Source organism: Venustampulla echinocandica (genome assembly GCF_003357145.1).
Source record: "Venustampulla echinocandica strain BP 5553 chromosome Unknown scaffold_7, whole genome shotgun sequence".
NCBI classification, from domain to species: Eukaryota; Fungi; Ascomycota; class Leotiomycetes; order Helotiales; family Pleuroascaceae; genus Venustampulla; species Venustampulla echinocandica.
Genome location: NW_022474212.1, coordinates 161,969 through 183,296, shown reverse-complemented (window position 1 = coordinate 183,296; position 21,328 = coordinate 161,969). Strand labels below are relative to the sequence as shown.

The window sequence follows — 21,328 nt, the reverse complement described above, 5'->3', positions numbered from 1 at the left end:
GAATACATAAAGCAGTGAGCTAGAGGGGTTAATGAAGGCCATGAAGGTATCAAAGGGATGGCAAGCATCGGTCACTTGTCTTCCCCACATCGTATTAATATATGCGAGGTTCTACAAGGTTTCCTTGTATTTCTGGGGAAAGGCAGCATTTGGGGCGTTAAAAACGTCCTTTATGCCATGGAACACTCGAAGTTGGACTCGAGACAATGTCCGGATACTGTGGTACAAGGATTCTGTTGGGATGAAAACTCATAAACCAAGGGCATATTTAAAACAAAGACTTTGTTTCTGAATTATCGAGAAGTTTTCCATGTTTTATAGGTAACTTATTTAGGGTATTGGTCGCTCTTCTCTGCGATTGTTCTGCAACCCGCCATTCCTTAACATACAGAATGAATGCCTGAATCATATGTCTCAACCGTGAAAGACAGCCTCCAAACGCCACGACCAAATCTAGAGAAAAAAACGCTCACACGCAACAACCAACAAGACAAATTCCTTTTCCTTTACCAGCCATCGACCTCATTAATATTCAACGTTACAAATTATATCCCTTGGTCTATGCAGCATCTGCTGACGCCACTGGCTCGGCGATGCGTGTAACCTGGCTACCAGCTCGAATAATCTTCTTGCCGGCAGAGTCGCTAACGAAAGAAATATCCTTGTTTTCCCGCTGTGCTCGCTTCCAGATCTCGACTTCGCAGCCTCCTCGGAGAACACCAACCCTCATCGTCGATAAGAGATTGTGCGCGGCGTTGGAGTGGTTGTAGACACCGCCGTTGAAGATGGCAGTGGCGTCCTTGCCGATACCAGAAGTGATCAAGGCCTTTCCACCTGGATGTTCCCTGATGAAGTCCGTGACATCGTGGACGACACCTGCTACGGCAACAAGGGCGCGGCCACCCTTGGCCTCGGTCTGATAATCGTCCCAGTCGATGATTGGCAATTGCTCAAGAGGAACACCCCAATCCAAGGTCTGCCTCTTCTGGTCGAGCTTCTTCTGCAGTTGCTGGAGACGGCCCTTCTCGATCTCGTTTTGCTTGAATTGCTTCAGGTCATAGGCAAGGCCAAGTTGCTTCCACATCCAGATGCTCCACTTGGTAGGGTCGTATTGATGCCATTCGATCGCGTTGCGGTAATCGGAGGGGAACTCGTGGTGGAAGTTGTGGTATCCCTCTCCCAATGTGACGAGGGCGGTGACGACGTGATCACGGGGAGAGTTGCGGTCGTCAAAGGGTTGGTCACCGAGCCAGTGGGCCAGGGAGTTGACGCAGAACGTGGCTTGTTGAACAATGAAAATTCTCAGGATGCCGGAGTAGATGAAGCCTCCTTTCCAGTCTCCCCAGCCGAAGCCAGTAACGAGGCAGGGGAAGATCATGCCCATGAAGATGACACACTTAATGTAGTTGCGGTGTTGCCATACAACGACTGGGCAATCGTTCAGATCTGAAATATCGGTACGTCCAATGCGTTTAGGGTTCTGCTTCATGACCATCCATCCAATATGCGAGTAGAGCAGACCCTTTCGAACAGAGTACGGGTCCTTGTCGGTATCGGTATATCTGTGGTGGGCTCGGTGGTCTCTTGACCACCATCGAATCGACCCCTGAACGGCGCCAGCGCCCACGGCTGCGAGATAGATCTTGAGTGGTAGGCGTGCGGAGTATGAGGTGTGTGCCCAAAGTCTGTGGTAACCTGTACGCAAAATGAGTTAGCAAAAAGCAAGAAACAAGTTTGGTGTTCCTGGTGGTGAAAACAACATACCAGCTGTGATACCCAAACCCGTCATGAAATAGTAGACCACCGTGAACACGGCCGTCTTCCACTGGAGAGGTGTCGAGTACGCGGCGATGAACCCGTAAATGGGGACTCCGATAATAAGGGTGACGTTGAGCCAGTTGACGTGCTTGTACCAGTTGGACTTGGTGATGGCCTGGTCGGTAATGTGAGGCTTTTTGGGGTCGTGGCTCTTGTTCCGAACGGGCTCCGACCTGGCCGCCATCGACGACGGCTGCGCGGAGGAGTTCACTGGAGATGCCATGGTGAGTGATGGCAGAGCGTGAAGATGAAGAGAGGGAGAATGTGGAGAGGACAGGAGGAGTGTGGCGGGGGGGAGGAGGGAGGATATTTATTCAACCGCGTGGGCGTAGTGACAGTGGCTAGCGCGCAAAAGCGATGGCCAGGAATGGAGCTCGCGCGTTTTGGTGGGAAGCAAGCGTCTCGGGCCCGGATGGCTCCTTGATAGGGGTTGGGGATGGGGAATCGGGGATAGGGATGGGATGGGATGGGATCGGGAGAGGGATGTGGATGGGCAATGTTGGATCAACTTGGATGGGTAATTGGCATTGACTAGGCGGCCCTGCGACCCGGGGACTTTTGGTGCAATTGATGGCCTGGCCGCGTGTTCTTTTGTTGTGAGTTTGATATTATTGTGGTATCTAGATCGTCCATATCAATTACCAGTAACTCAAAGACCATGCTCTCACATTCTTCCAGAAGGCCAAGCGCAGATGCCAGAAGCTTCACTCGCCCCAAGAGCCTTCCTCAACAATTCTCAGGGCCGTGGCGCAGGCGTGGCTCCCATTGGGCAATAGGCGACCGTTTCGGTTCTGCTTTGGGGACGTTGCAGGGACTGCGCATAGATCTGGGGGCGAGTGGGGAGGGCAACATCAAACAGCAAGAGCAACCAACGTCAACCGTCAACATCAATAATATTCTGCATCAAGCTATCAACAGAATAACAACAGCAAAACAAGTACCTAGTAACCTAATAATAATACAGCCTACGAGGCCATATCTTCTCCACCATCTCGTCTTCTACACGATAAAATCCGGTTTGGCGCCCCTTAGCAGCTTGACGACGGGCCCCATTGGGCGGGAGGCGTGCGCCTACTCCGTGCTTGAGTCTCGCATGCAGGGACGGCAAGATGAGCAGCGCCCATCTATCCGTATTCCAGTTCCTGCTATTCGCCACCCGTTCGTTCCTTGTTCCTCTTTTTAGTTACGGTACTCTCTGCAGTTGCAGTTGCAATTGCAATTGCAATTGCAATCCTCAATTCCATCTCCCTTCATCAAATTTCATCCAGACGAAGGAGGATCTTAAGCGCGCGTTCCGCAGAGCTGGTAGCTGGTAGCTAGTAGATGCTGCTTATGCTTACAATACATCGTAATGTCAATAATAGATGCAGATTGCTACACAATCACGGAATCCTCCGTGCGGGTACCTGCTTACGTATACAGCTACGGGCATCCAGTCCCTTGCGGAAAGTACGTAGGTATGCCGTACAGTCCACCGTAGCCCTGTCCATCCGAGTTTTTGCACATGTTTTCCAAGATTTTGCGCCCTGTCCACACGCGGTCTAGCGCCCCCCAACAGATTCATCACTCAAGGTCATCCCCACCTGCACGTGTGATTCCTCACGTGTTGTTATCGCCCACGCCACCCCGCCTCAACCTGTCAGGGATTTCCAACAGCCTCGGCCTCTTTTGGGGGGAGTACGCACAGCTTTACGTATCACTCTCCGGAGCATGAGCTCAGTTATCACCCCAAGATCACCTCATCAGATGTCCAACAAATGTCAGCAAATGTCAACAAATATTCATCGCTCCCCATCTGGTTGAGCGAAATGTGAGTGGTTCGCTGCAACGGATGGATCTCTCCTCCTGTTCTAACAAGTCTCCAATTTTTCCAGTTCTGACCAAGTGGTTCAGGCATTCGTACTATCCAATGCAAGAGCTACCAGGCGCCTTCACGGATTTTCTTAATCTTGAGTTTAGTCTATTCTTAAATTATCCTGCTTTAGGGTTGACAGTTTTATACATGAAGAGGTTATGCCCGAATTCTCTGCCCATTTTGCTTGGGACTTATAGTCAACGTTTTCTACGTATGTGGTTTTCAGCGAAAATGTCAAGGATGCAAGGCATATCGATGTTGAGCTTCCCGGGAACCATAAATGTGACAATCCATTTCATACCCCTCTCTTCTAACCTAAAAGCCTACCTAGGTTCGGCTCCGTCAAATGAATGTTGACTTGCGTTTATGGGTCATTGCAACGATATATGGAGTCTCGGCTCGAAAATGAGTTCGGCAAGAGGAGGGTAGAGAAATTTTTTTTTTGGTTGCTTGATACTTCAAAAACTGTGGATTTCGCCTACTATAAACCCTTATGACTATCATACGCTCTATCAAAGATACTGACTGATATTAACTGCTCCGTACTTTTCTTGTCGCTATTCATAGTTCATGAATCGAGATGAAATACTGAAATTGTTCGTTCGTTTTGGGAGAAGCAACCACAGGAAAACTGAATAGAAAAAAGCTGGAATCGGTTTCAGCTCCAAACTCGAGTGGTCATGAAGCAGTTGCTAGGAGACAAAAGACTGATGGTTTGACTGACGCATGTTGAACAATTGCAAAACGCCAGTAACAAGGACATGGCTTTCTGTTATGTCACTGCTAAGTTCACTCAAGGTACGAATCAACGACTCTGAGCGTGGCTGGCTTGATCAGGGCGTCCCTACCGGAGGCAGGGAGAAAGCGATATATCTGGACACTGATAGGGGAACCTCAAGGGAGGATTGGGGGTTTTCCCCAAACGGCTCTCTCTAGCTGATGAGGATGACCCCTTATCACACTATCGATGAACGATGGCACAGATATTATAAGATATTATGATGATTCTTTTCCTTTCCTCTCATAAAACCCTTCTAGTCGCTTTATACGGAGCAGGAGTTTGCCGTTCGGATTCCTGTTCTTCAGGATCTTGGGCTTAAAGAGGGAAAGGGCATATGTGTGGAACTAAAAACCGGACGATGTACCTGCGAGATGTGAGAGCTTAAAAGATATATCATATCTAGCTCGAATGTACAACTCGTATTTTGGGATCATGTGAACAATGTAACCGAATCACATCAAATGCGTCTGCTTCGTGTACCGATGCCAGAATCACGACCTGAACTTTCCAGCGTAGGATCGTCAGTATTCCACACCAAATTGCGGCACAATCGGAAGTGGAAGCAAACGGCCTCCGGGCCTCTCTTTCCTAGCGACTTCTAAATCTGCATCTGTGGAGGCCTAGCGCGAACTCCTCAGGGTGATTAGGGATCGTGGGGTATCGTGACCAGGTGCCGGAGTATTGTAGTACGGAGCTAGTAGCAGTAGAATTTATGTAAAAAAAACTCTCCACAGTTTTCGATCAGACTCTGATAAGAGCTGACATCACGATTGTGGCCCCTGGCGAGCACCTGAAGCAGCATTTAATCATTGCAATAGGCAAACGCCAATTGGCGGATAGCAATATATCAGGTCCGCCTATCTCATACAACCCCGCCCAGCTATCTATAGCATCTCAGTTGTTCTTATAGGACCCTTCCATCACTTTACCTTATCTCAAAGGACCCATCTTCAACCTTATCTTATAGAGCGCAATTTCATCCGTCTTATAAGACCCATCTTACCGCTTCTATTAAGACGGGGCCAGCCGTCGTGTACCATTGTCGGGACACGCGAATTTTTTCGTTCGCCTCCACAACCCCCGATAATCACGAGTCTTCCAAGGTCGAAAGTCGGGCTGCTGTATGCGAGCAAAGCGATAACGACGGCGGTCATTAATAAGTGGTGATAATATATTGTAAGTAATTCACTATGCACCGAGTTATAAGGTAGATATATATAAGAGAGGGGATGCCTTGTATGCGACCGTCTGGATTTTCGCGCTCGCGATCCACTTCTTTTTTTTGGTCTTGGCTTCCGTAGCCCTACCTCTTTAGCCTTCACAGTAAAATTGTCATTGACCACCTGCTCCAGTCATCAATCACCATATCATGTCAATTACAATCGACAATGGGCCCCAAGATGGGCCGGATCTAATTGGGCCTGATCAAACACAGAAAAGGCCCTTCAGAGAACGCATCAACCACTCCGTCAAGGCTTTTACTACCAAGGCTGGCTTGCTAGGCAATTATGATTATGGTGCGAAAGAAAAATCACAAGATGATATATGTAATTTGGCAGGGCTAATAATATAACACAGTCTTTCTCTTCAAGCCAAACCTTCCGTTTATGAAAAAGTCCAAGAGACGGGCACCATTTTTCGGGCTTCATGATCGGATGCCAGTCATTCTTGCGATTCTCCTAGGATTCCAACATGTAAATATCTACGCATCTTCTAATATAATATATAGCATTGCTATACGCATGAACACGAGCTGACAACCCTAAAGGCTCTTGCCATGCTGGCAGGAATCATCACGCCTCCAATTATAATAGCTAGCTCCGCAAACTTTGACGCCAAGACTACGCAATATCTGGTATCGACTTCTTTAATAGTCTCCGGTATCCTCTCCGCTATTCAAATCACCAGATTCCATATTCGGAAGACCCCCTATTATCTCGGCACAGGCCTGATTTCCGTCGTTGGAACTTCATTCGCTATCATCCCGATTGCCACCAAGAGTCTTGCTCAGATGTACGCAAATGGAATGTGCCCCTCGGACGCGGAAGGAAATCCTCTGCCCTGTCCAGATGGCTATGGGGCACTTCTCGGTACATCCTCGCTCTGTGCATTGTTGGAGATTGCACTGTCATTCATGCCCCCTTCGCTACTAAAGAAGCTCTTTCCACCAATCGTCACCGGCCCCACGGTGACACTCATCGGCGTCTCGCTGATTGAAAGCGGACTTGGTAGCTGGGCTGGTGGTGTTGGAGGTTGTATGAGTAGGCCCGAGTCGGGACCTTTCATGCTTTGTCCTTCCAACACTGCCCCTCATGCTTTGCCTTGGGGTAGTGCGGAGTTTATTGGTCTGGGTTTCTCTGTTTTTATCACCATTATTCTCATGGAGAGATTTGGAGCCCCTATTATGAAATCTTGTAAGTCATTCCTTTACTATCCCGATTTTGGGGGGCTTTACTTATTTCTTGCAGTGAGCGTCGTGCTGGGTCTTCTAGTGGGTTGCATTATCGCAGCTGCATGTGGATACTTCGACAACAGCTCCATCGACTCAGCTCCAGCCGCATCGTTCATCTGGGTCAAGACATTCAAGCTCTCTGTCTACGGGCCCCTAGTCCTTCCTCTCCTAGCAATATACCTCATCCTCATGATGGAAACCATCGGCGACATAACCGCCACCTGCGACGTCTCCCGCCTCCAAGTCGAAGGCAAACTTTTCGATTCCCGCATCCAAGGCGGCGTCCTTGCCGATGGCATAAACGGCATGCTTGCCGGTCTCTGCACAATAACCCCCATGTCAGTATTTGCGCAAAACAACGGCGTCATCTCACTCACTCGGTGCGCAAATCGCAAAGCCGGCTACGTAGCCTGCTGCTTCCTCATCATCATGGGTATCTTCTCAAAATTCGCTGCTGCGCTAACCGCTATCCCTGATGCCGTCTTGGGAGGCATGACAACCTTCCTCTTCTCCAGCGTTGCTGTCTCGGGAATGCGTATCATCTCTACCGTGACATTTACACGCCGTACTCGCTTCATCCTCGCAGCTGCTTTGGCTCTTGGTTTCGGAGCCATCCTCGTGCCAGAGTGGTTCTCGTATGTCTTCACATATACTGGGGATAATAAAGCGAAGGCGGGGTTTTTCGATGCTATTACCCTGGTTATGGAGACTGGCTTTGCAGTTACGGGATTTATGGCCGTGGCATTGAATTTGCTGCTGCCAGAAGAGGATGAGTCGGAAGAGACGGAGAGTTTGGCGGGGGATCTTTCGGAGAGGGGGGAGGTGGAGGAGGAGGTTGAGTTTCCAGCCAAGCGTAGTGGTGAGCCCCAGAGTACGGCCGTGAGGCCGAGTGATAGTATTGAGGAAACGAAAGGTTGATGCGAAGGTTATAAATGGATACCGAGGCGTTTTTGGGTTTATCGGCGGGCAATATCTTTGTATAGAATGAATGATGAGGAGTACGAGGAGAAGTATATACTGGGAGGAATATACATACTTGGCTAAGAGGTTAATTTTCTTACAAGTCCATGGGTCATCTATGCCCGGAATGGGAAAATGGATGCTGAAAACTAACAAGGCACTGACTGATCTTGAACGGGACTCGATATTTTCCACCGTTTGGGATTCAATATCAACAAGGATAATTAAGACCGAGGTAGCTATGCCTCTCCATTGCCGGTAGAAACTTTGTAGCGAGCAGCCCCTCTCCTCGCTCGACTGGAACGCCTGCAGGTCATACAGTGGACAGATACCTTACTCGTAATGCCATACATGTAGGACACCTTGATCCCAACCTTGAAACCAACAGGGAACAAACCCAAAAAAGAAGTTCAGCTTAAAACCAGTAATTTTAACACGACCCCTTTAAATCAGCCACTTGCTCTGCGATCCCTACCCAGCGAACTGGCGATTTTTCAGCCTTCTTTCCAAGTAACTAGTCAATAATACTCAACTCGGTTCAACGGAAAAAAAAAGTAAAACCACAGGATTTGACAATCCCGGTACTCATTGAGAGCACGGTTAACAGGAACAGTAAGACTGGGATGTGCAGGAGCCTCCCAAAACACTTTGCACTGGCATGATAGGTTAACAATTAAATTGTCCATAGGCGTGCCTGCAACTCCAGATTGCTGTAGTAAGGAAGCTAAGATGAGTCGAATCAGGATAATAATAGGAATAGTATCAGAGGCCACCTTGGAAAGCTATACGCCCAGACGCCCAGAAACGCCCAACTTCGTGATACTGCTCTTGGACTTCGTATCTGCAGCCTAGGTACGTACACAATGATAGCTGTTGAATCGTAGGGTTTGAGGCTATTGACAGATCAACAGTGTATGATGGCCAGGTCATCATACGTATGATATGCTATCAAGTGATGTCCGTCGTTCAGGTTGGCACTTGTAGATCTTTGTTTGGCATTGAAACTTGAATACCAAGGCTCAATATATGAGAGAATAACATCCACTCGCATTTCTGTGATTCGGGATTCGGCGTTGCTCGTAAAGTCTGGCATTGCTTTCGAACCAAGCAGCTAGACTGGTTTCCACGAGACCAATGAAGCCAGAGCCTAGAGCCTCGGCACTGGGGAAGATGAGAGCCTACGAAGCACTAGATCATAGATGGAAGATCCAGAGGCGGTGGAGTCGTGCGTTGAGCTCGGCCACGGCAGCGCCCTCCATCCCCGGAAAACTGCCACGGATGGCAGATTATCCGCTGTCCGTCTCCCGAATCCGTTTGCTTTCCCGACGATCAAGCACATCCTCATCCTTCGTTATCGCGTTCGTCTAAATAACACACGCTTCAGTCGTGGTCTCCCAGTAGTATTCACTCAGATCCGACTTTACTTCGCACTGCGCTTCGAAGCAACTGCCAATGCAGATCTTCATGTCGCCCCCGCGTTTTATCTACAAGGATCGACATGTTCGAGCCAGCTTTCGTACCAATCAATCACTTACCCATCACCCCGGACTACCAAGCGCCTACGCCGTCAGCCTCTCCCTTTTCTCCAGGATTCTACTATTGTCATTATTTAGCAGTGTAGGATAGACTTCGGAGGTACAGTACCCAGTACAGTACACAGGTATCGTGGGCGTACGGCCCTGGTGGCAAACCCAGCAGCAATGACGAGAAGACGGCTGAGAACGCCTGCACGTTCGGGTTGAAGGCACGCTTCTGAGTTCAGTCTAACTTTTTATAGACTGCAGTTAAGGAAGCCCTGGATCTTTTTGTCACGTCGTCCTCGAGAAGCAATCTTAGTACACTGCTTCGACAACTCAAAGGAGAGGCTCAACCGACCGGAGGCATATAGCCTCCTAGTTGAACTACGGAGTAATAATAATACTCCGTGAGTCTTACGAGCTAACCACCTAGGTTGCGTATAGAAGTTGTGCAAAGTTGTGAACAGCTCTTTGTACAAAGCAGGACTCATAGGTGCAATACTCAAACCAAGTCACCACAGTGTTACTATTAGGGTTTTGAGTTTTAAGCTGTCTTGTCCAGTAATACTTCGCACAGCAACCCACCTTTCCCCGCGTTCTCGCTCGGCCGGAACGTGAGCGCCGTCCCATTGGATTGGGCTGGAATAGTAGGTGTTTAGTGCTACTCGTACGATTACGGGCTACGGGCTATGGACTACGAAGTACAGACTACTCCGTTACTCGACTGCTCTACTCTGCACCAAGCACTCACTACCCTAGCCTTACGCAAGCCAACCACGTTTCCGTGCCTCTTTCTTCCCCTCAGCCGGCATTTTGTGTCCTGCACCGCGGGTGTCGTTTTAAGCGTAGCATCAAGAGGCGCAAGTACATCCTTCGTACCAAGTAGTACACGTCGTGCTCTCGCGCTGCTGGCAAGCGGAGCCTGTTCCGCCCCTTCGCCCCTTCGCCCGCGTCCGGGGTTCAGAGAGGTAGCATGTTCAGAGGGGACAGGCTCGAATCGCGTCGCTGATCGGCCAAGGACTGGTCCTTGAGTGATGGGTTATGGGCAGAGACATCACCATAACATTCAAGGATAACGTCAGTGGTAAACACTAGGCGTTGGGGACGCCATGCCCAGCGAGCCAGCTGAACTAGCATTGGAAGCAAACCTTCAGAAGTGTGAATGCCTAGGTCTCTCGATCTTTTTTTTTCAAGTACTGTTACGATGTTATTTGTTTCGATGTTGTTACAATTTCTCTTCGTCCATTCTTCACCAGATTCCTCCCGAGTTATACATATCCCATGGAGCTGTGGTTGAGGTGTAGTTAACCCCGTTTAGTTCCCCGAATCCACCTTTCCTGTCGCCCTATTCGTGTACTAGTGCTCTTGGGGTGCATTCCCCCAGTACTGCTAGTATGAGGAGGCTCTAGCGTAAGGTCTCCCCCGCTTATATGCTTCAAGTCAGGTCATATCAGCCCCGGGCAAGTAGCCGAGTAATGGAGATTTGCGTCCATAGGGATGCTGTGATAGTCTCATAGCTGGCTAGAGCAAGGAGGTAAACTGGCTGTTAGTGGGTCTGGGGTACGAATCCATGCAGTCCGTGTAGTTTGTGGAGAGCCGAAAGGAGGGGGAAAGGAAAGGGGCTTGTCTCATAGCAGCTACTGGGCTATGACTTCTTAATATAAGCTACGGTCCTCTCGACTGGTATCTATTTACTTATTCCCCAGTCCGCTCGGTGTTTAATTTCAAGTGATTCTTTAATTATTTTCCTTCTCTGCTCTCCCACCTAATCCTTCATACATCTGAAAAAGGAGAACCTTCCATCTACACCTGGTTTTACCAAGCTACGAGCTTAAATCTGACAATGGCAACGGAAAATCACGTTAAGCAAGCTCCCTCCAATGGCGAGCCATTGGAGAAGGACTTCTCCAACACCTATTACCTGGGCGACAACATGGATCAGGGCGAGGCGATGAAGAGGATTCATACTGCAGGCAGCATTTCGATCTCGCCTGAGCTCTTCGAGAAAATCTATCTCTCCCCTAAGAATGCGGTAAAGGGTGATCTACGGAAGACATTTGGTAACCCCACGCCTATGTAAGTTCCACTGAAATTAGGGCCACATCACCAGCTAATTGGGACACAGCGCTCTTGTTGGCTTCCTCCTCTGTTTATCTCCGCTCTGCTGTGACCTAATGGGCTGGCGAGGAGCAGGCGGTAATGGCGCCGCTGGAATGTAAGAGCCTAATTACCCCTATGATCAATCATGTCAATATATTCTAACGCCCCTTTTAGTGCTTCATACATGTTCTTCGGCGGTATCACGATGTTTCTAGGCGGTCTTCTAGAATTCTTCCTTGGCAACACATTCCCCTCTGTAGTCTTTTGCTCCTTCGGCGCGTTTTGGCTCACCTTTGGCGGCACTCTACAACCAAGCTTCTACGCCTACGCGCTATACGCTCCCGAGGGCCAGCCCGCCTCAGCAGGTATGGCAACCGTTGGCTTCCTCTCATCCTTCGCCTTCTTCCTGCTCTTCATGGGTGTTCTCTGCTTGGTCTTCCTCATCTGCTCCCTACGAACCAATGTCGTCTTTGTGGTCATCTTCTTCACCCTGGTCATCGCATTCGGCCTCCTTGCCGGCGCTTATTGGCAAAACGCAAACTCCATTATGTACGAGGATCCAAGTGCTGCCGCGCTGGCAGGACGGCTACAAGTCACCGCGGGCGCTATTCTCTTTATAACTGCTCTCTCAGGCTGGTGGATCTTCTTTGCTATCATGCTTGCTGCTTTGGACTTCCCCTTCCAAATCCCCGTTGGTGACCTAAGCACGGTCATCAAGGGCTATAGTGAGAGAATGAAAGCTGTGGAGCACATGGCCTAATCTTATGGACCAGGTTGTCTGTTTGTGGATATTATCATCTCAGGATTGATGTAATCGCGGGGAATGTGATAGAAAAAATGGTACAGGAATTTTATGCGTGGTATACGGAGGTTTTGTTGGTTGCTGTTCACGAACGCCCAACTTGGAATATAGCTCTGATTTTAATGAAGAAGTTTTGGTTATGTTTGGAAAATACCCTTGCGATAGCTACTTGATCAATTACAATCGAACGTCCTCAGAGAAAATTAACTCCAAGCTTGTCTTCAGTCCCCCCAATTTCCAAATACATGATCCTACGCTGATTCAACGCCGCAGCTGATTTTCGTCTAGATTTCCACCCCGGCACTTTACTCGCTGGGCCTGGGCCCGGAGAATAAGACATGGGAAATTTCCTAACTCAACTCGCATGTATGATGGGCTAAAGCCTCCTTTCGTCCGTAACATCACGCCAGCGAGCTATAAATCTAGATCGGACCCCCTAGGCCCCAGCTGGGGACATTAGCGCTAAATCATTGTGGCGCCACCAGCACCGGGCTATGCCTCCTTTCGTAACAACATAAAAAGAAGATCTCGGAAAGCATACATATCAAAGAGAAATTAGAGTGGTACTATCTGGCGATCATCATCCTGAACGAGAGATTGGAGCGTCGCTCTTTGGTGTTCTCGTGCCCAATTCATGGCTCCCCTCTGCGGTGATGGCGCTGGAAATACTACGGACATTGAAGTGACTTTTATCTTTAAATATACGCCTAAGCACAGAGTGCAAGAAAACAAAGGGGAAGTTATAAATCCAGCTGTTACGTTGATTTGCCTCCCTCCATGCATTCTACTAACATATAAAACGTATCTCGAAGGACAACGCACGCAAACGGACACATTCATTTCGGGGATTTCATCCACTCATCCATCAGCCCGACCATTCCTCCATATTTCCATCAATGTATCGGTGTTGCCTCCTAATAAACCGCCACGCTATGCTGTTGGTATGCCAAACTCCGTAACAAAAACACCCATGGTACCACCAAGGTCAAACCTTCCATTTTCATCTGAGACGACGCATACCTATATTGGAGCACTTCTAGGACAAAAGAAATCATGTTAAGTGATGATGACGGAGATGGGTGGACCGAGAACACCATAATAGCGGATCCTTCCTATGTCTCCTGCAGGCGGAGGGTTCATAGTTCACGCTGAATCGATTGAATTTCGGATCTAAAAAGCTTCGCATTGGCTTCGGACATCTAGAGAAGGAGTTAGACAAAGGGCTATATCAGTGTCAAAGGACAACAAACCTTGACGAGCATACTGGTATGCTTGGGTTCCGTAGTGCCTTCAAATGCTGTGAAAATCATCTGTGCCGCGTTTGTAGATGGCTTATCCTCGAACCTCATCGCCTTGAAGATCGCTGTATTCAGTATTACTCGGTGGGTATTTTCCTGACGCATAATAAGACGCGGTACTCTGGGGGCAGTTGGATCCTCCGGCTCCTCTTCAAGCCCCGATATGTCAAATGATCCAGGGATTGGCCTCCCATTATTATCAAAGCTTGCACAAGCTTTTGGAACATTGACCTTCAACGTGCCTACCCCTCGTTCTTTCCACCCAACCTCTTTAGATTCGAGCCGGAAAAGTTTGGCGCGTAATTGTAAAAGTGTGGCCTCGCCAGACTCCCCGTTGTCGACGTGTACTGTAAAATAGTTTAGCATTTATAGCAGGTTTCTCCGATCCAGTAAATTATGGCAAAAGAACAAACCTTTGGTTATCTTTGTCTTCTTCTTATCATCCGCAATGACATTACTACCCTCCTCGTCGTCGGTACCGGAAGCTGCTTCACTATCGCTCCCGTCGCTTTCCTCTTCGCTCTCAGGGGCCCCAAAGGCTTTGGCTGGCTTTGCGCCTAATACTATACTTTCTTTGCCTGGAGCAGCGAAGCTTGAGAGCTTTGGACCTGATCCTCCAGAAAATCCATTTCCCAAGCCTGAGCCAAAGACGCTGCCAGTTCCGCTTCCGAGACCAGAAAATCCCGACGTTGCACCACCCCCGAATCCTAGTTTTGGTGCCGATTTCTGTGTTGATGCTGTTGTCCCGCCTATTGGGGCATCTGTATTTGCGCTCGACGACTTTGCACCAGCTAGAGCGCCAAACCCAGAGGTAGTCGGTTGGGAGCCACCACCGAAAATGCTAGGCTTCGATGCACCAAGACTGCCAAATGGAGATGTGCTAGAGGCGGCTAGCGAGGCAAAACCAGAGCTTGCAAATGCGGTTGCAGATGTTTGTGATTTATTCCCCAAGGGGCCACCAAACGCGGACTTTTGCGGGGATGCCGCCCGTTTGTTTGACATCTCGCTATTCGTAGAGGATTGTTTTTTGGTATCTGAGGAGTCAGTAGCTGTTACCTACACAGGATATGGTTAGCTTTAGCCATGGAAATTGGGAAGACTAGGAGCGAATGCATGCCTTTAATTCATCTGCTACCTTATCTTCGGAGGCATCACGAGGACGTTTCTTTTCTGGTTCTAACCTTGTGGTTCGACTTCCGTTTACTGTGTTGCCGTCGGCTGCAGATCCTGGTTTGTCGAGAGCGCTGCCTGCAAGGTCTTTCGTATCGTCATCCTGATCGCGGCCTCTCTTCTTCTTCGGTGAGGATATCCGCTCTCTCATCTCTTCATCCTGAATAATAGTGGCATCTATCTCAGGTGTGCGTTTTTTTACGGCCCCCTCCATATCCTTATCTTCTGCGGTAGAGTCGCCTTCGACGCCTTGTGGCTGTGGTTCTCGTAGAGAAGTCGGCATTACTCTGTCTGAGATAGTCGTGTGCTTTAGTTCTTCACTGGCAGCCATGGTGGCAGGATCTTCCTTTGCTGCACTGCGTCCCTCCTCGGCCGATGTCCGCGCTGGCAAATCATGATTGGATTTGATGACATCAGTGTCGCGAGGATCTGGCTGCGTCTGGTCACTGGTACTGGCCCGCGAGAGTGTGGCTTCTTCAGAAGCAATTGAGGACATGATGGTGATAGCTTCGGATCCTCATCAAAGGGTTGTGCTGGTGCTGGTGTGTTGTCTGCGAGTGCGGTCTGCCCCTCGGAAACAACTCGAGTGACGACCCTACCACGATCGTGCGGCGCGGAGTTTTGGTGTCGTGGACCGCTCGTCGACGCGCTACTCGCAGCGTGCTACTCGACGGAGGCGACTAGATCCATAGTGCGAGTAGCGAGCAAGGCTTATTAGCTCCTCCGTGAATGTAATCGGTAAACGCATTTATATAGGGGATCCAGTCACCAACTCTCTTCACTTTCACGACGGCTGCGGCTGCGGCTCGATCTTCCGCAAAGAATAGAATAACTTACTTCATGGGGTATCTCTCTTAAGCTTCGGAGCGCACGCCTTCTATTGACTTAGTGCCGAGTTAATTGCTTTTTAACTGGCCTGGTGCCAACATTATGATACGACCTGGCAAAAACGAGTCCAATCAAAAGACATCCACGTAGCTTTATGCGGAGGAATTCCTAACTATTAACATTATCTTGCGGTATCTACATTCCTACGAGTTGTCTCCTAATGAGGCAGTACAACTACAAAACTCTTCGAGTTTGGCAATAAGTTAGCCTCAGACAAATGTCGGCTTCGAGGGGCTAAGTGCGTATGGCCTTATGCCACATAGGTTGTTCGTCGCTAAAGTCGGGAATGAAATCACTCTTTTTCCCCCGCAGTTCTCTTCTATTTTCACAATTACTAAATTTCCAAATATTTCTCTGATCAATATCATCTTCGTAACTTGAAATCTTAGGTTTACGGGTTACCAGTCCAGCAATGACAAGACATTTAACGGCGATGGGAAGTATCACCTATTAGCTCCCCAATGATGTCCCAGTAGGTACTGCTCGCAGAGCGGCCTGGAACCAAGTAGCAACTGCCAGTTAGGAGTTGCGTAGCAGATAATGCCATAAATAGCGTAATCTGTGACAGGGTGAAGATAATTGAAATGGTATTTTCGTTTCTATATCAAAAAGGCCAGGGCCGCTGAAAGTACACCAGCATGCTCCATCCCATTTATGCCTACCCCGCCAGATACCACCTGATCGGTAAAAGAAAGCAGAAAGGCAAAGGCTTTCCGAGACATGCCGCCTTCAGCTAATAAAACATAAACAACCCAAACCGAGATAGAATACAAAAAGCGGATATACCGCAATGCCAACTCTGTTCTTAACCACGCCACTACCGCCAAGGATACTGACACCTGCTGCTAGGGACCAGGCGATTAAAACAAGGTAGACTGGTACTCGCGCGATTGTAGGAAGGTTGAAGGCTGAGAGGAGGGCTGCGATGACTAACGGGAAGAGCGTGTATCCAATGATGCACACACTTTGGGCAAAGGAGCTATCTCGCGAGTTAGCAAATCTATATAGACTTTGGGAGGGTCTTGACTCACATATTACCACCCAATAGCTTGATCTGCATTGTGACTACGGCCTCCCCAATCCACACCATAGCAAAGACACCCGAAAATACTAAGCTCTTCTGGTCCGGAGCGGCGTTGAAGCTCAAAAGCAAGCTCAACAGCAAGCAAAAGACCAGCGGACCCCACAAGTCCCAGTCCCGTAAACCCTCCGACATATTTCCCTGACTGAGTAGATTTTCTGTATCTAGCGCTCTGCCCGCCAGACCAACAATCTCATCTCTCGCACCGCTGATTCCTCCGCCTCTGATATTCTCATACGCCCCTCTGAAACTTGTTGTGTTTTCTAGCATCGAACCTCCAAAGAGATATTTGGGATACAGCACTTCCCGCATTTTGGACCAGACAGCTACAAGATCCCGGCGCAGTGTGTCCCAGACAGATTCGTCGATCGTGTCGGTTGGCGCACGGCGGTCTTCGCCAGGCATACGGGACGTGAGGTACGATTCGTTTAGTGGTTGGGAAGAGCTCGAGGACATATTTCCAGTGAGGGGTGCCCTTGAGGAGTGGGTTTGTGCATGTTGCAGCGGATCGTCCAGGTCATCGAGATTAGCTGGCAGCGGTTAGCTTTCGGATTGGAAGTGCAGAGGCCGGAGAGCGGGAGGAAACAAACCATCGTCTGGATCTATCAAATCATCGTCCTCGACCGCGGGAGAGTTGTAGTGTTCATAGGGATTCGATGAGGATGCCATTCTGTTATGAATGCTAGCTGATCAAGCCAGCACAAATTTACAAGTCTGTATCCTAACCTTGTGGAGGCACCGAGGTGGTTTGTCTGGTTTGCGCTGGGTTGGCGGGAATAGGTGTAGGCGAGCGTGGTCGTGTTGCTTGGAATTCCACGGTTTCCTCATTTGAATTCGAGCTGCGCGGCTTCAGCTGGCCCAAGCTCGGCCAAGTGTCCGTATCATTGTACTCGTACCTGCGCTACTGCAAATTGGGCTTAGATCGATTGATGATCAAGTCACGTGCTTTTATTACCCCTATATTATATAACGACAATCAACCATTTCCATTAGGATCCACTCCATATACATTAATAAGACGCTTTTGAAGATGCTCAACGATAAAAGTATTTTGCGTTAATAATGTATCCCGCTTTTCTCAAAGCTATCTTGCGTCAAGCCATCAACTATATTCCCTTGCTACCATCGGCCCACTCCCAAACGTACCTATCATAAACCTTCTGCAAGTCCGTAACTTGGTTATTCAGCGAAATGATCAGCATTCTAGCAACGATTCGCCGGATATGGGTTCTGCTGCTGCTGCCTGTGGTAATGGTAATTTCCTTGCGTACGGTCACGCAAGCCCGGTGAGTGATGATACGTCTCCTCGTTTTGGTTGGCGTGCTTGTAAGCTAGTGATGCCATGAACGTGAAGGTCATGAGAGCATGATTAGGACTAAACTAGCATCTTGGATTTTGCTTCCGTTGTGGATGCTGATATGGGTCATTTACTACGACTTCCTCATGCGCCCATCTTTGAGCGGCTTGGTTTTCAGGCGGTAGAAAACCAGCCGGCGGATCCGCATATGGATCCCAGATCGGCAACCCCCAGGGAGCTACAGCTTCCCCCCGAGGAACTCCTTGGCCATACGATGCAATATTTCCATTGATTCCAGTAAGACCCCATGCAAACACAGCAACCTCTTGTATCGCACTCATAAATTCTTTCCTTGTGAGCCCGCCTAGCTGTGATGATGAGCTATTTAGGCGTTGAGGAAACGAGGCTTGTGTGTCCGGGCCGTATATACGGGGCCGAGTTGCGTTGAGCCCCCACGGTGCACCGAATATCCCGGATTATGGTTGAGGAATGATCGGGTGTGCACGTCGGAGTACAACTACCAAACCGTCTGAAGTACAAGATATAACTGCCTCGAGTTCAAATGGCTCCACGATAGGCTGCGCCCTTCGGGAGGTCCTTACCCCTCTGCTCTTTGCTCCACTTCCCACCAGAAAAGAGGATTGGGGCTGGCATTGGCCGGGGAAGGCGTCGGAAGAATCGTGTCCAATGCCAGTATTGGCCTCTGAGAAAGTCGTTGGAATATGCGGTGGTGCTTGCCGGTTGACTTCGTGGCCAGCGCTGCTTCTACTGCTAGACATCAACGGGGCCCCTTGCAGAGGTCTATTAGTCTCTGCAGCAGCGGCCGTATCAACATCCATGGAGACATGGGGTTCGGCGCCTTCGTCTTCTGAATCACTGCTCTGGCTAGCTTCGTCCGCCTCTTCCTCGAAGTCTTCCTCACCCCGGGGATCGCGATACCAGAAGCGGAGATACGCAATTGAATCATTAGACTTTGCATCTGACAGGCATCTGATAGCCTCCGACAGGCATTTCTCCTGAATGCATTCATAGAAGCTCTTGTTTTTAAATTGATCCGGTGTAAGCCCAACAATCGTTGAGATGGCATCTGTCGCATACATAATAGTCAAGGTACGCGTGAACCGATTGAGGATGAGAGCCGCACGGGGCTCAAGGAGTGATGGTTGAGGAGGTGCCCTGAACTTCGAAGCTAGATGTTCTAGCATGTGGTATCGGGGATCTCTGGGAGATGAGGTGAAGAGATGGCGGACAGCTGGCGCCTCGGCAGCTCGCCCTAATACTTCGTCAGCTTGAACTACGATATATTATTACTGTAAAGTACTAGGTACCGTACGCTCGTTCTTCGCATCTCCTCGGTAAATGCTTGTACATGCAATGAGGACCTCATAAACAATAGTGAAGACGCATTCACAGCCAATCCATTGCCCATCACGACCTTGGATTCTGGCATAGTGAAGCATAGCCGCCTTGTCCATCATTATGCTACGGCTATGGACGTTCCGAGCAAAAGGAACTTCATCAGGGTGAAAATAATCGAAGCAGGATTTGCCTATTACCTGATCCGGGTGGTAGCCTAGAATGTCGACAATAGACTCGGATGCAAACAAAATGTTTGCATCGCGGCCGAGGTCTAATAGCTATGTCAGCTACGTACCAATTTGTATAGTCATCCTAGTAGAGCGGATCAGGGTTTGGTGCGCACTGTGAATAGTGATGAATGTCATCTCCATTTTGAACTCTGTAGCTTATAACGATACTCAGTTCTTAAGTGATACAGCGTTTCAAATCAACTTGAAAGGGCATAACGGGGTCGCTGTCCACTAGTATAAAGGGAAATTTTCAATTTACCCAGATCATTTTCGGTCAAAGTCTAACAGGAAACTGAGAGCAACTCTACATGGAAAACCGAATTGAGAAATACTTTATAGCAGAACGGAGTAGCTCGCGAAACAAGATATTGGTCTGAATTGCATGGGACAGACCGTAAAATCGTACCATTAAAGTCCTCCGGTGAGATGATACATCACAACTTTCAAGGAAACCGCAGGGAATATGCTTGTGGATCTGCAGACCTATGAATGCGTACTCCTCCGTCTGTATGGGAGTCTTGGTCGACGATTCGTAAGCTCCTTTGATATGTTTTAAGATTTAGTTTTGGTTTAGGTCCATAATGGGAGTGGACTTCCGAAGGCTGTACCTTAGTGCGCAGGAAGGATACCGGTCTGAGCATGACATCAATCGACGTTCTAGGTTTTGTTTTGAAGTTGAATTATCTTGGCCCGTACTATGAGGCTCGGGCAATGGCCAAAGCGACGCCGGGATCCCCGAGGCATCATTGCATTCTCGTGAAAGCAGAGAACGGGAGGCTAGAATGGCTGAATTGTATGCCGGTGTATGGGAGGCATCGCGGAGCATCCCAGTATAAACCGCCATGAGGTAGAGCGTCTAGGATGTGAAGATACTCGTAGGAAGACCAAGGCTCCTTAGGTTCCGGCTGCAGATCTCAGCCAGCCGAAAGCCATGGGGGGATATGGAGTTGGCGGTCTGTCTCGCCCTGCCAGTAGATCACTTCCGTTACAAGAAAGCAACCCGTATCTTTAACGTCCTGGTTCTCCAAATCCAGCGTAGCACGCCATATGGCATACGCCTCTGACGCTTGAAGGCCATTATGGGTTGGTGTAGCGGATGCATCAGCATGTATGCCATGTGGCATACGCCTCTGACGTTCGAAGAATATCGAATGGGCCGCATGTGCCTCCGGATTGCAGGTCTCCAATTTGGGTTTTGATTTGTGCACTTGCTACTCTATCTTTAAAGATAGCCGCCCTTGAAGATGTCCCTTCATAGCTTCTCCACTCCTCCTTCCATTTCGGGGTGATAATAGTGGGTAGAATTGCTTATTTGGCACCTGGAAAATAAGCCAGCTTTGGTATCCTATCGACAAATAGTTTGTCAAGAGAAAAGCAATATATCTGTTTCCACCTTTCAAAAGCCTTCTTCACCTCGGAACTTCCGGCGAAGTGTGCATGATGAAAGAAAATGAAATTAAGAAGAGATGAAATTTGATTGCGCAGGGAATATTGGCAGGTTGCATTTGTTTTATGTTGCGCCTTCCGCCACCTTTCAGCATTTGGTGCAATATCTTTGTCCGCCGGCCTCCCGCTCGCCATACTAACCTTGGAGTCTTGGACGAGTTCCAGCCCTCTGCCACCAGTGGAAGCTTGGACATAGGTATTGTGTTAGCTCAAGGAAGGCTGTTGTGTTCCGAACAGGTCCCTGCCGTCGCACATGATAAGCGTACTGTAGCAT

At 49.0% G+C, this 21,328-nt stretch overlaps 6 protein-coding genes across 6 annotated transcripts; 2 read left to right on the top strand and 4 right to left on the bottom strand.

Moving 5' to 3' along the window:
- Positions 1–559: 559 nt before the first annotated feature.
- BP5553_07992 (Delta-9 fatty acid desaturase) lies at positions 560–2,041 on the bottom strand (the record flags this gene model as incomplete). Its single annotated transcript, XM_032016615.1, has 2 exons — positions 560–1,695; positions 1,765–2,041. The coding sequence occupies 2 exons, from the start codon at positions 2,039–2,041 to the stop codon at positions 560–562; spliced, it is 1,413 nt and encodes a 470-aa protein (XP_031866906.1).
- A 3,782-nt stretch (positions 2,042–5,823) lies between these two features.
- BP5553_07991 (Uncharacterized protein) lies at positions 5,824–7,824 on the top strand (the record flags this gene model as incomplete). Its single annotated transcript, XM_032016614.1, has 4 exons — positions 5,824–5,971; positions 6,033–6,148; positions 6,223–6,868; positions 6,923–7,824. The coding sequence occupies 4 exons, from the start codon at positions 5,824–5,826 to the stop codon at positions 7,822–7,824; spliced, it is 1,812 nt and encodes a 603-aa protein (XP_031866905.1).
- A 3,402-nt stretch (positions 7,825–11,226) lies between these two features.
- Positions 11,227–12,243, top strand: BP5553_07990 (uncharacterized protein; the record flags this gene model as incomplete). The annotated part of the gene is made up of 3 exons (XM_032016613.1): positions 11,227–11,459; positions 11,509–11,598; positions 11,658–12,243. 3 exons carry the CDS (start codon positions 11,227–11,229, stop codon positions 12,241–12,243), a joined length of 909 nt encoding a protein of 302 aa, XP_031866904.1.
- A 1,178-nt stretch (positions 12,244–13,421) lies between these two features.
- BP5553_07989 (Uncharacterized protein) lies at positions 13,422–15,249 on the bottom strand (the record flags this gene model as incomplete). Its single annotated transcript, XM_032016612.1, has 4 exons — positions 13,422–13,484; positions 13,536–13,930; positions 13,997–14,639; positions 14,719–15,249. 4 exons carry the CDS (start codon positions 15,247–15,249, stop codon positions 13,422–13,424), a joined length of 1,632 nt encoding a protein of 543 aa, XP_031866903.1.
- A 1,050-nt stretch (positions 15,250–16,299) lies between these two features.
- Positions 16,300–17,391, bottom strand: BP5553_07988 (Protein YIP; the record flags this gene model as incomplete). The annotated part of the gene is made up of 4 exons (XM_032016611.1): positions 16,300–16,374; positions 16,428–16,620; positions 16,673–17,252; positions 17,313–17,391. 4 exons carry the CDS (start codon positions 17,389–17,391, stop codon positions 16,300–16,302), a joined length of 927 nt encoding a protein of 308 aa, XP_031866902.1.
- A 711-nt stretch (positions 17,392–18,102) lies between these two features.
- Positions 18,103–19,749, bottom strand: BP5553_07987 (uncharacterized protein; the record flags this gene model as incomplete). Its single annotated transcript, XM_032016610.1, has 4 exons — positions 18,103–18,387; positions 18,622–19,292; positions 19,353–19,649; positions 19,674–19,749. The coding sequence occupies 4 exons, from the start codon at positions 19,747–19,749 to the stop codon at positions 18,103–18,105; spliced, it is 1,329 nt and encodes a 442-aa protein (XP_031866901.1).
- Positions 19,750–21,328: the final 1,579 nt, after the last annotated feature.